This window comes from Meriones unguiculatus, chromosome 5 (genome assembly GCF_030254825.1).
Source record: "Meriones unguiculatus strain TT.TT164.6M chromosome 5, Bangor_MerUng_6.1, whole genome shotgun sequence".
In the NCBI taxonomy this organism is placed as follows: domain Eukaryota; kingdom Metazoa; phylum Chordata; class Mammalia; order Rodentia; family Muridae; genus Meriones; species Meriones unguiculatus.
In genome coordinates, this window is record NC_083353.1 from 83,104,427 (window position 1) to 83,118,240 (window position 13,814).

At 41.1% G+C, this 13,814-nt stretch overlaps 1 protein-coding gene across 1 annotated transcript in view; it reads left to right on the forward strand.

Annotated features, from left to right (window-relative positions):
• The first annotated feature begins 5,919 nt into the window (after nt 1–5,919).
• The window catches only part of LOC132654156 (ATP-binding cassette sub-family F member 2-like), a 99,922-nt gene continuing 92,027 nt past the window's right edge, over nt 5,920–13,814 (forward strand). Inside the window, 3 exon segments of the mRNA XM_060383406.1 lie at nt 5,920–6,520; nt 6,523–6,748; nt 6,750–7,104. Of these exon segments, the coding sequence (XP_060239389.1) occupies nt 5,920–6,520; nt 6,523–6,748; nt 6,750–7,104 (1,182 nt within the window).

Below are 13,814 nucleotides of genomic sequence, written 5' to 3' on the forward strand. Positions count from 1 at the left end.
ATATGTTTGGTCAGTGGGCTGTTTTTGGTCTTAGCACACAGAGAGAGACAGAGAGACAGAGGGAGGGAAAGAGAGTTGCACACACAACTTAGTTTGAGGAATATTAATTATTCAGGAAGCTGCCCTTCAATATTTTTCTTTTGGTGCTTCCAGAGAGTTCTTACTGTAGATATGACTGAAATAAATTCTCAGGGGAGCTACATTTTGCATCTAGCTTTCATATAAATTTAACTTTTTCTTGCTTTCTCTTTTGATACCAATATTGGATTTTCTCACCTATTAAGGATCTTAGGGACATGCACCTTACATATAGCACCTTTTTTTTTCATTTTTTTACACTAATTACATTTTAGTCACTTTGTATCCCAGCTGTAGCCCCCTTCCTCATTCTCTCCCAATCCCACACTCCTCCCTCATCTCCTCCCGTGTCCACTGATAGGGAGGTCTTCCTCACCTTCCAACTGGCCCTAGCTTGAAAATGGTATCTTCTATAACCTGCCCTATGTTGGGAACAAGATCTTTCTACTTGTTCTGTAACTAGCATGGAAATAAAAAAAAAGAAAGAAAAACTATTTTACTGAGATCAGTAAATCATCTTAGGTTAGAAATAGCTGTGCAGGTTCACTGTTCATCCTTCCAGTTCAGTCTTTAGTCTTCCTCTGGGATTTCACTTAGCTTATCTTTAATACTTAAATACACACCTACATACGTGTGTGTGTGTTGTTGCTGTTGTTTTAAATGTTTTATTTTGATAGTTTTAAAGCCTTCTATTCTGTTAAATGTTTGATTAAAGTATGTCATATATTTTGTATTTATACTAAGAATTTATTCTAGTGAGTAACTCAGCAATTAAACATAATATAGGGGAAGTTACTTGAATGTTTTGTATACTGTTTTGTAGGTAATAGAAATAAATATGATAATTTTCTATTTCCTATTATAAAAAAAAGAAAGGAAATATCTTTCTTGTATCAACACCATCTACTACAGGACACCTTATGTTACTTTGAGGATCTTACCAATATTTTCTCCTACTGTCATTTGTCCTCATTCAGTTTCAGAAACTGCAGAATAATGTTCTTGGCTCATTGTGACCTACACAGTAAAATATGTCCTCTGAGATGACATCCATGAGGAGGCGCTGAAATACTAGATATTTTATACACAGTGGACACATGTTAGTTTCCCCTCCTGCTGTCTAAAGAGCCAGGATCCAAAACCAAGATCTTGAGAAGAACAAAGTCTGTGTCTGTGTCCATCAGTCTTTCTGGTGTTCTGGTCAGAGAACTCAGGGTGTCAGCCAAGCCTCATCCTGTTCTACTCTGGGCTTGGTTTCAGGTTTTCTCAGTCTATATCTTTTCATAAACCCATCAGAACCGACAAGCACGAGCACCGTCTTCATTCCTGCTAACATCATGGAGAGTCAGAGCTGTGCAGCAGAGCGTTGGTCTTAGCCAGTGTTTCCTCACTGAGCTGGAAAGAAAGGCAAGTGGAGTCTGCCTCAGGTATAGGTCTCCCAGGCTGACAGATAGGTCTAAAAATTACTCTCCTGCTCATTTGGGGTGCATGTAAAAATATTGGACAACATCCTAGCTGCAAGTCTGGACCCTGAGAGGTACCCACACTGGCTTCAGTTTTCAAAAGCAGCCCAGATGTTCTCCAGGCATTTGCCATGGTGTTCCTGCAGTTCTTGCACTTCATGTCCTCTCTGAGCACAGCACTGACATCTGCTTGGTGGTGGCTTTCTAACTTGATCTGATCCCTGAATCTTTCTAGTTTTCCAGAAAGAATTGGGCAGTAAACAGCACATTGTTCAGTTCTGGCTCACCCCAACCCACTTGCAGGTAGAAGAGTCAGGTCCCCTTCTCATCCTCACGGTCTGTTTTACATTATCTCCAGAGGGGAAGAGAGTGATGACGACATGGTAAAAGTGACCTGTGTAAAGGTGGAAATCACAAGCACACTGTTTTATGAGTGGAAGGGTGGACAGGCACCACTCATTCCTGATATAAATCATGTACTTTACAGATCCCCTCAACACCAGGAGATGGGCAGTCTGACTTCATGTTGAGGAGAAGGAAACAGAGGTGTCCTTCCTACCTAGTTCTTCCTGGAACCGTGCACCCAGGAGGTGATAAGTGCCCATCCTGCAGGGCATCTGCAGGGGGGTTTCCTCCACCATTCCACTATCCACTTCCTTCCAGACCACAGGTTCAGGTCACTCTCCTGCACACTTGTAAGTTGTTTGAGGCCCATTGGGGGATGTCAGGTGCCACAAGGCTCTCCATATCTGATTGCAGTTACTGCAGGATGACACGGTATCTGCAGTCCTGGCTTATTTTGACCTCTACAGGACAGCATCAGCTACCTCTGACACCTTTTAGGGACAGCCCTATGGCTGGCTCTAACGAAGGGAGCCTCAGGTTCTCTTGGTCATTTTTGCTTTCATGAGTAGTCTGTGTTCCTGGTGTGTTCACTAAGACTTTTAATTTTCATACACTTCATGTGGTATCAATTTTCCAAACTTGTGTCACATGCTCTTTGACTTATTTCTTTCTATAGAGAATGCCACCTGTCTCTGAATCAAGTTTTGTTTTTATTGTGCAGAAGGTGATTTGGGTTCACAATACAACAGGTTATCCTAGGACACTCACAGGGAAATCACTCTCAACCTGTGTGATTGGGGAGTGTAAGTTAAATGATGTTGCTGAGGGTGTAGGCCTTCTGTCCTTGACTTCCTAGGCCATGCTCTGCTAGGCAGCTGTGAGCTGAGATGGCTCATCCGGGAGGCAACAGTGCAGAGACTTCCATTTCTATGATTCTCTGCTGAGTTCCTCTTCACCAGAATGCCCCCCATAACATGATTACAGATATTACACAAATTTCTTCACATCATATATAAGTTAGAGTTTTTTACACCACACTAGTTTGATTTGTATGTCTGATTGATGAAAGTGTGGTGCAACTTTAGGAGATAGTAGGACGACTTCAGAAATGTCTGTGTCTCTCCTGGCCATGTGGTACTTGTCATAACAAGATGGAATGCCACCTTCGAATCAAGAAGACTTCTGTGGTGTTCACCTTCAGAAAAATGAGGTTTTCCAATGGCTTCAATGCCCCACACACTAAAGTCATGGTTTAATGAGAGTGTTCCCACTTTCATAATTCAGGGTCTGCAGCTGCATCTTGCAAAGGATGGTGAAGATAACAGAGTTCCCTACCTTGGTTACAGAGGCTGAAACTGTGCTGTTTACACAGTTTTGCAATGAGCTGTGTGAAAGGTTTGAATGCCTCCCTCCCCCAATAGATTTTGTTTGGTTTTATTTCTGAACTCTACTTACTGAGAATTACATTCAGCAATCAAGCCCTTTATAGCTCAAATTGATAACTCACAAGCAATCACCCAGTAAAGCTTATTTTAACCCTATTATTACCATTACTAGTACTGTTAGTCTTATAAGGGCTTAATCATGCAATAGAAATTTACTTTGGAAATATCTGTTTAAAAAGATGAAAGAGACAGTTTACTGCCTTGTCATGCACCCATTCCCTCTATATAACATTGCAGCATCATTCTTCCCTTTTGGCCTAGTACATCTGGCAGACTTAGTTGTGAAGCAAAAAATATAAAAGATTTGCCTACGCTGTCTTGGTAAAGCTTGGCAGTAAACTCAGCAGCCACGTGTTATCCATTTTGGAGAGTATATTGTCTGTAAAGAGAGCTGGGGCATTTTTGCCCTGTGCCTAGCTTGCCATTAATGAAGATTTCTCAAAAAGGAGATTTTATGATGCTCATCGTCTTTGTTGAGTTAGGCTTGGGTGTTGCAGGAGCTGACATGCCTCAAGTCAAAAGCATCTTTCATTAATAAAAGTATATTTAAATGTCAAAAATTATTTATTTTATGTCTGTGAGTGTTTCCCATGCATGTATGTTTTCCATGTGTGTATTTTCAACACAAACGTGCCTGATGTCTGTGGACCTCAGAAGCCATTTTTGGATGCCCTGGGATTGGTGCTACAGGTGATTTAGGGATGTCATATGGACACTGGAAAAAAAAGCCTGGGTCCTAGGCAAGAGCAGCAAGAGATCTTAACCACGGAGCCACCTCTCCAGAAACAATTTTAATTGTTTACACTGACTATCCACTTTAGCTCTGGTTTATTTTATTTTTATTTATTTGTTTTGTGGAGGAGACAGAGATATGTCACAGTACACTGCTGAGGGTCCACAGAGTTGGTTCTTCCCTTCCAGAATGTAAATCCCACGGATCAAACTCTTATCACCATGATAGGCAGTTAGTCCATCTGTCATCCAGCCTACCTACTGGACTCTTGCTCTGAGCAATTAGCTGGTGCTACATGTACTGGAGCTTGAACACTTCGTAAAGTTCCATGAACTAAACAAGATAACATTAATACACACCCTTGAATTTCAATTGATTTTTATTTCTAACTAATGACTAGCATTTTTTATATTATTACATAATTAAGGAGAATGATACTTGAATTGAAGTTAGTGCAGGTATTGCATGAGTAAGAATCTTCTAGAACACCCTTCCTGAAAGGTTCAGGTATGTACCTGAGGCTAGGGCCACCTGAGTCAGAAATATCACTGCTTCCTCAAGGAGGTATGAAATGCCAGATGCCTATGCAACCCAATTTTCAAGATGAGCTGGATAATTCTACTGTTATTAATACCTTACAATGGGAATGGTCCTAGATTGATTGTAATTATAATTCTATTTCTATTTACTTATTTATTTATTTATTTACAGATGCTGAAGGAGAAAAAATCCTTTACCATGTTCCTGCAAGCCTCTGATAACTGAACACATCTCACAGAGGCTTTTGTTCTACTGTGACGTCAGTACATATCTCAGATGAAGTTACAAGGTGAGGTTCACAGAGAAGGCCTAAAATGCTACCAGAATGCTCTGGAAAGGATTGGTCAGGTAGTCTACTGCTGTCGTATTTAATCTTTTCTGTTTCAGGCCGGGACAGACCAGAGAGCTGTTTTTATTTTTATTTTTTTTTAAGAAATACTATTATGTGTTTATTAAATTTCGGTTTATATAGCACTTTAGCATTTATGTATTTTTCATATATAATTATTTAACAGTAACCCCAGCATATTTATGAAAAACATAATATAATACGAGAGAACAGATGCTCACAGTTAAGTGATTGATCCAAAATAATCCATCTTCTTCATGGATAATCTTGAGAAGACATCATATCTAAAATTCTCCCAGGAGTTGAACTTCTTTAATTAATTCCACCCAAAACTTTACTTCCAAGAAAGAAGAGAATAGTTATTTCATTGTCATTCCATTGTGAAAAAAGAAGTCCAACAAATGTTCTCTCAAGACTCTCTCTTTCAAGACTGTGTTAAGACCCTTTGGAAACAGACACTACAAGAAAATAATTTCTTCAGTGAAATATAATAACAGTTCCCTCTATTATTAATGTTTAAACACTTGGGTTTAAACATTAGAAGCAGGTATACTTCATCCAATATATGTTCTTTGCCAAACACAGATCTCTTCTATGCTCATTTTGATTACCTTGATTAGGTGGTATTTATTCAAAAGGCAAGAAGTACCAACATGCATAGAATAATGTATAAGGCTGGATTGTGGAAACACAGATTAATTATGTAGCTGAGAATCCTTAGCCAGAAAGAGTGGTAGCACCAAAAAAATCACTCATAAAATAAAAGAGGCTAGAGCAACTGGCATAGGGATGTACATGTTTCCTTCTAATGTGTTAAAATAAGATCTAGTTTAGGAAACCATTTTATACAAAGTCTCTGAATGATCAGGAGCCTTGTTTTGCAGTTTTAGAATAGCAAAATCAGAAAAGACCTGTTCAAGTAGAAAGAATGTTATTCTGTAGCCAGTATGTCCTTGAGTTCCTCCCATGCTGGAGAGGGAGGCTGAGTGGTTAGCTCATGAGGATGTGGAGTGTGAGAAGTTCATGGAACTCTATCAGAGGCTAGAAGAACTGGACACTGATAAGGCTGAGATGAAGGCCTCAAGGCTCTTACACAGACTGGCTTTCACCCCTGCCATAAAGTGCAAGAAGCTAAAAGACTTCAGTGGTGGCTGGCAGATAAGAGATGCTCTTGCCAAAGCCTTCTTTATTCAGCCCTTCATGCTGTTTCAGGTCGAGCTGACCAACCACCTGGGCCTGGATGCTTGTGTGTGGCTGCAAGAAGAACTTAAGACTTTCAAGAGCATTCTGGTCCTTGTGTCCCATTCCCAGGACTTTCTGAATGGAATCTGTACCAACATCATCCACATGCACAAGAAGAAACTGAAGTTCTACATGGGTAATTATGATCAGTATGTGAAGGCACGGCTGGAGCTGGAAGAGAACCAGATAAAGAGGTTTCACTGGGAGCAAGACCAGATAGCACATATGAAAAACTACATTGCCAGGTTTGGCCAGGGCAGTGCAAATCTGGCCTGGCAGGCTCAAAGAAAAGAGAAAACACTACAGAAAATGATGGCATCAGGACTGACAGGATTGTGAGTGACAAGACACTGTCATTATATTTCCCACTGTGTAGTAAGATCCCACCACCTGTCATTATGGCACAGAACATGAGCTTCAAGTATACAAAAGATGGGCCTTGCATCTACAATAATCTAGAATTTGGCATTGACCTTGAGGCAGAAGTTGCTATGGTTAGAGCCAACAATGCAGGGAAGTCCACTCTCCTGAAGCTGCTAACTGGAGAGCTTCTGCAGAGATGGAATGATCTGACAACATTCTCATGTTAAGATAAGATGTTACCATCAGCACTTACAGGAGCAACTGGACCTGGACCTTTCACCATTGGAGTACATGATGAATTGCTACCCAGAGATCAAGGAGGAGGAGATGAGGAAGATCATTTGGAGATATGGCCTCACTGGGAAACAACAGTTGACCCCAATCCATAATCTGTCTGATGGGCAGAAGTGCCAAGTGTGGCTGACCTGTCTGGCCTGGCAGAACCCTCATATGCTCTTTCTGGGCAAGGCTACCAATCACTTGGACATTGAGACCATTGTTCTCGCTCACCAACCTCAACAAGCTTCTGGCTTTACTATTAAGAGTGTATCAGTGGATTTGGAGAAAAGCATGGGAGGAGAAGAGGGAGGGAGGGCGGGATGGGAGGGAATGAGGGAGGGAGGTTACAGCTGGGATACAAATAGGATACAAAGTGAATAAACTATAATTAATATAAAAATTAAAAATTAATAAATAAAAGAGTATACTTTTCTGAACTTCAGATTGTTCCCTATGTTCTTTTTTCTTTTTTTTTTTTCTGGTAATATATTTTTTTAAATTTTTCATCAATTACACTTTATTCATTCTGCATCCCCCCATAAGCCCCTTCCTCCTCCCCTCCCAATCCCACCCTCCCTCCTCCCTCTGCTTACATGCCACTCCCCAAGTCCACTAATAGGGGAGGTTCTCCTCTCCTTTCTGATCTTCGTCTGTCAGTTCACATCAAAAGTGGCTGTATTGTCCTCTACTATGGCCTGGTAAGGCTGCTCCCCCCCAGAGGGAGGTGATCAAAGAGCAGGCCAATCAGATTATGTCAGAGGCAGTCCCTCTTCACATTACTATGTAACCCAATTGGACTCTGAACTGCCCTGGGCTACATCTGTGCAGGGGTTCTGGGTTATCTCCATGAATAGTCCTTGGTTGGAGTATGAGTCTCTGGGAAGTTCCCTGTGTTCAAATTTTCTTGTTCTGTTGCTCTCCTTGTGGAGACCCTGTCCTCTCCAGCTCTTACTATTTCCCAGTTCTTACCTAAAATTCCGTTCACCTGCCCAACAGTTGCCCATCCGGCTCAGCATCTGCTTTGATAGTCTGAAGGGCAGAGGCTTTCAGAGGCCCTCTGTGGTAGGTTCCTAGGTTGTTTCCTGTTTTCTTCTTCTTCTGATGTCCATCCTCTTTGCCTTTCAGGATGGGGATTGGACATTTTAGTTAGGGTCCTCTCTCTTGCTTAGTTTCTTTAGATGCACAGGTTTTAGTGGGTTTGTCCTATGTTGTATGTCTATATGAGTGAGTATATACCATGTGTGTCTTTTTGCTTCTGGGACAACTCATTCAGGATGATCCTTTCCAGATCCCACCCATTTACCTGCAAATTTCATGATTTCCTTATTTTTCATTGCTGAGTAATATTCCATTGTGTAGATGTACCACAATTTCTGCATCCATTCTTCAGTTGAGGGGCATCTGGGTTGTTTCCAGCTTCTGGCTATTACAAATAAAGCTGCTACAAACATGGTTGAGCAAATGTCCTTTTTGTGTACTTGAGCCTCTTTTGGATATATGCCCAGTAGTGGTATGGCTGGATCTTGAGGAAGCGCTATTCCTAGTTGTCTGAGAAAGCACCAGATTGATTTCCAGAGTGGTTGTACAAGTTCACACCAGCAGTGGAGAAGGGTTCCTCTTTCTCCACAATCTCTCCAGCATGTGTTGTCACTTGAGTTTTTGATCTTGGCCATTCTCATGGGTGTAAGGTGAAATCTCAGGGTTGTTTTGATTTGCATTTCCCTAATGGCTAGTGAGGTTGAGCATTTCTTTAAGTGCTTCTCTGCCATTCGGTGTTCCTCTACAGAGAATTCTCTGTTTAGCTCTGTTCCCCATTTTTTAAGTGGATTACTTGGTTTGCTGCTTTTCAGCTTCTTTAGTTCTTTATATATACTGGATATGAGTCCTCTGTCAGATAAAGGGTTGGTGAAGATTCTTTCCCAGTCTGTAGGTGGTTGCTTTGTTTTGATGACGGTGTCCTTTGCTTTACAGAAGCTTTTCAGTTTCATGAGGTCCCATTTATTGGTTGTTGCTCTTAGAGCCTGTGCTGTTGGTGTTCTGTTCAGGAAGTTTTCTCCTGTACCAATGAGTTCTAGGGTATTTCCCACTTTTTTTTCAAGCCGATTTAATGTGTCTGGTTTTATGTTGAGGTCTTTGATCCACTTGGACTTCAGTTTTGTGCAGGGTGACAAGTATGGATCTATTTTCATTTTTCTACATGTAGACATCCAGTTAGACCAGCACCATTTGTTGAAGATGCTATCTTTTTTCCATTGTATGGTTTTGGCATCTTTGTCAAAAATCAGGTGTCCATAAGTGTGTGGGTTTATTTCTGGGTCCTCTGTTCGGTTCCATTGATCCACCATTCTGTTTCTATGCCAGTAACATGCAGTTTTTAAAACTGTTGCTCTATAGTACAACTTAAGATCAGGGATGGAGATACCTCCGGAAGATCTTTTATTGTAGAGGATTGTTTTAGCAATTCTGGGTTTCTTGTTATTCCATATGAAGTTGAGAATTTTTCTTTCCAGGTCTGTAAAGAATTGTGTTGGTAATTTGATGGGTTGGGTGTTGCAGGAGCTGACATGCCTCAAGTCAAAAGCATCTTTCATTAATAAAAGTATATTTAAATGTCAAAAATTATTTATTTTATGTCTGTGAGTGTTTCCCATGCATGTATGTTTTCCATGTGTGTATTTTCAACACAAACATGCCTGGTGTCTGTGGACCTCAGAAGCCATTTTTGGATGCCCTGGGATTGGTGCTACAGGTGATTTAGGGATGTCATTTGGACACTGGAAAAAAAAGCCTGGGTCCTAGGCAAGAGCAGCAAGAGATCTTAACCACGGAGCCACCTCTCCAGAAACAATTTTAATTGTTTACACTGACTATCCACTTTACCTCTGGTTTATTTCATTTCATTTGTTAGTTTTGTGGGAGAGGCAGAGCTATGTCACAATACACTGCTGAGGGTCCACAGAGTTGGTTCTTCCCTTTCAGAATGTAAATCCCACGGATCAAACTCTTATCACCATGATAGGCAGTTAGTCCATCTGTCACCCAGCCTACCTACTGGACTCCTGCTCTGAGCAATTAGCTGGTGCTACATGTACTGGAGCTTGAACACTTCGTAAAGTTCCATGAACTAAACAAGATAACATTAATACACACCCTTGAATTTCAATTGATTTTTATTTCTAACTAATGACTAGCATTTTTTTATATTATTACATAATTAAGGAGAATGATACTTGAATTGAAGTTAGTGCAGGTATTGCATGAGTAAGAATCTTCTAGAACACCCTTCCTGAAAGGTTCAGGTATGTACCTGAGGCTAGGGCCACCTGAGTCAGAAATATCACTGCTTCCTCAAGGAGGTATGAAATGCCAGATGCCTATGCAACCCAATTTTCAAGATGAGCTGGATAATTCTACTGTTATTAATACCTTACAATGGGAATGGTCCTAGATTGATTGTAATTATAATTCTATTTCTATTTATTTACTTATTTATTTATTTACAGATGCTGAAGGAGAAAAAATCCTTTACCATGTTCCTGGCAGCCTCTGATAACTGAACACATCTCACAGAGGCTTTTGTTCTGCTGTGACGTCAGTACATATCTCAGATGAAGTTACAAGGTGAGGTTCACAGAGAAGGCCTAAAATGCTACCAGAATGCTCTGGAAAGGATTGGTCAGGTAGTCTACTGCTGTCATATTTAATCATTTCTGTTTCAGGCCGGGACAGACCAGAGAGCTGTTTTTAAAACTGCATTAACTATCCCAAGTCACAAATGTGAGGGGACCTCATGAGAATAAAGCCAGCAGCTTACACTTCCACAGAGTTCACCCTGTGCAGGGAACCCCCCATGCTTGGTATGTAAACTTCATCTTCTTACACAACTCCCTGACACAGGCACACAACAGTCATATGTTATAGAGCTGCAGCTCAACGTTAGACTGGTCAGGGTCACACATAGGAAATGGCAGGAGTGGGTAGGATCTGAAATAGTCTGGATTCAGAGTTTCCACTGCTCAATGCTCCCTGCAGAACCACATGAAGAGCACTAGGTCTGCAGTAAATGAGCAGAACAAAGAGACTGGAATAAAATGACTCTGGGTCTGTTTAAGACAAGGGCACTGCTTCAACTGAGGGTCTCATTTCTACTTTCTTGCAATTCTCCTTGAACTTCACCAAAAACTACAGAGCTGCTACGAGTCTGGCAATCAACATGATACAGAAAAAAGACAAGTAAGGCATTGCTTTTCCTCAGGAGACCTCAAATAGGAAACAGTAGGAAAGATTACTTCCACTGCACATGACAATTTTCAGTATGGAGAAAGCTTATGTACAGATGGGGCACGGAAGTGTGCAACAATGGAGACATTGAACATGGCTTCTGGGCAAGTTGAGGTGGAGGCAATATTAGATGGAACAACGCTGAGCTGTGAAACATCAACATGTCTTCCTGAGACGAGCGGAGCTGCCATTGTTTGCCGCTGATGAGCAAGGCGAGATTTGGGATAAGGAATCCTCTTGCTGTTCTACCCTCAAAGTTCCTAACTGCGTCTTTCGGACTTAAAATGAATAAAATCAAAGAACTATCTTATAATATTAAGATAAGAAACACTCTATATTTTGAAGCTGGAATTGGGCTCTCAGGCAACATCATCCTTCTTCTCTTCCAGGTCCTCAAGTTCATTCGTGGACAGAGACTCAGACTCACTGATCCACCCATCAGTCTCTTGGCCCTAATCCACATACTGATGCTACTAGTGATGAGTTTAGTAGCTTCAGACATTTTTATGCCAGGGAAGAGATGGAGTGACTCCACATGCAAATCTGTTATGTTCTTGTACAGGTTTTTTAGGAGCCTCTCTCTTTGTGCCACTAGCCTGCTCAGCATCCTCCAGGCCATCACGCTCAGCCCGAGAAATTCCTGTCTAGCAAAGTTCAAACAGAAATCTCCACACCAAATGTTAGGATGCCTTCTTTTCCTGAGTATCTTTTATACATCCTTCAGTAGTCCACTTATAACATATGTAACTGCCACACCAAATCTGACCTCTCCTGGTTTTACATACATCACTCAGTCTTGCTGTCTTGTGCCCATGAGTTACTCTGACCGGCATATATTTTATATACTATTAACTCTCAGAGATGTCATCTTTGTAGGTCTCTTGGCCATTTCCAGTGCATACATGGTGACTTTCCTATACAGACATAAGAAACAGTCCCAGTTTCTCCACAGCACCAACCGTTCCCTTAAATCATCCCCAGAACACAGAGCAACACAGACCATCCTGTGCCTCATGAGCTTCTTTGTGGTGATGTACACCTTGGACAGCATCATCTCCTACTTAAGATATCCAAGTAAAGATCCCATATTTTATTTTATTGTGATTCTTGTATGTCATAGCTATGCCACAGTCAGTCCTTTTTTGGTCCTCAGCAATGAAAAACACGTAATTCACATTTTCAAATGTTATGGGAGGACATTAAACATATGATTGTTCAAGGATGGATAAGTTCTTTTAAGATGAGCTGATGCACTGGCATCAGAAGTATGTACTGTGTTTATGTGAGCTTCAAGTTAAAAAAAAGACAGTTATTCTTTCTGTTGCTGTTAAACCTGTATATTATGATATATGTGGAAGCCAGATATAAAAGAAAAGCCACATGGCAGGTTCCTAAGTTTTTTATACTCTCCTGTGTGTATTGAAGAGAGACATAGATAGTGGATCTTACTTGTCATGGCCTGGATTACCCATAATACCTAAAAATATCTGACAGCTCGTGATATGCCTCAGTCATTCAATTTCCTCAGCTCTCACTATTTTGCCAAATTATGTAAGTAAGCATTTATTATTATATTCACCATATAACCAGAAAACACACACACACAGAGAGAGAGAGAGAGAGAGAGAGAGAGAGAGAACAAGAGAGAGACAGACAGAGTAGAGTCAATGTATAAAAAGCAGTCCTGATGATGGATAAACAGACTTCAGCCTCTCTACACTGGACTGTTACTCGGCTTTAAAAGAGAAAGGGCTTCTGTACATTGTCCCACAGAGAGGGGCATGAATCCACCATTCTGACTGCCATGTGAGTCTAGGCAGAACAAATGCTGTGTGGACTACTTGGAGCAGGAAGAGCTTGGAAACTTTCAGGAGTAGAAACAAAAACAGCGTCTCATCCTCAGCTCAGGAGGGAAGGCCACGGCCATCTTGCTGGTTGGAGGCAGACGGTAAAAATGTAAATGACAGCAAGCAGTATGCTGAAGATGGGAAATGCTTGTCTTGTTTGTGCTTTATGGCAATAAAAATATGTTTACTGAGCAAATGTCTTTGTTGAATCCTTGAGCATATTTTGGAGCTATGCCTGTTTTGGATATAGCTTGATCTTGAGGTAGCACTATTCCTAATTGTCTCAGAAAGCGCCAGATTGATTTCTAAAGTGGCTGTACAAGTTTACATTGCTGGTGGGAACAAAGCAATGGAGGAGCATTCCCCCTTCTCCACATCATCTCCAGTAGGTGTTGTCACTTGAGCTTTTGATCTTAGCCGTTCTGATAGATGTATGATGGATTCTCAGGGTAGTTTTAGATTGCATTTTCTTGATGACTAAGGGCATTGAACATTTTTTTAATTTATTTAAATTTTTTATTTAACTTTTATTAATTAGACTCTATTCATTTTGTATCCCCCCATAAGCCCCTCTTTCCTCCACTCCCCTTTCTGCATGCATGCCCCTCCCCATGTCCACTGATAGGGGAGGTCCTTCTCTCCTTCTTTCTGATATTAGTCTATCAGTTCACATCAAAAGTGGCTGCACTGTCATCTACTGTGGCCTGGTAAGGCTGCTCCCCCCTCAGGGGGAGGTGATCAAAGAGCAGGCCAATCAGATTATGTCAGAGGCAGTCCCTCTTCCCATTTCTATGGAACCCACTTGGACACTAAACTGCCATCGGCTACATTTGTGCAGGGGTTCTAGGT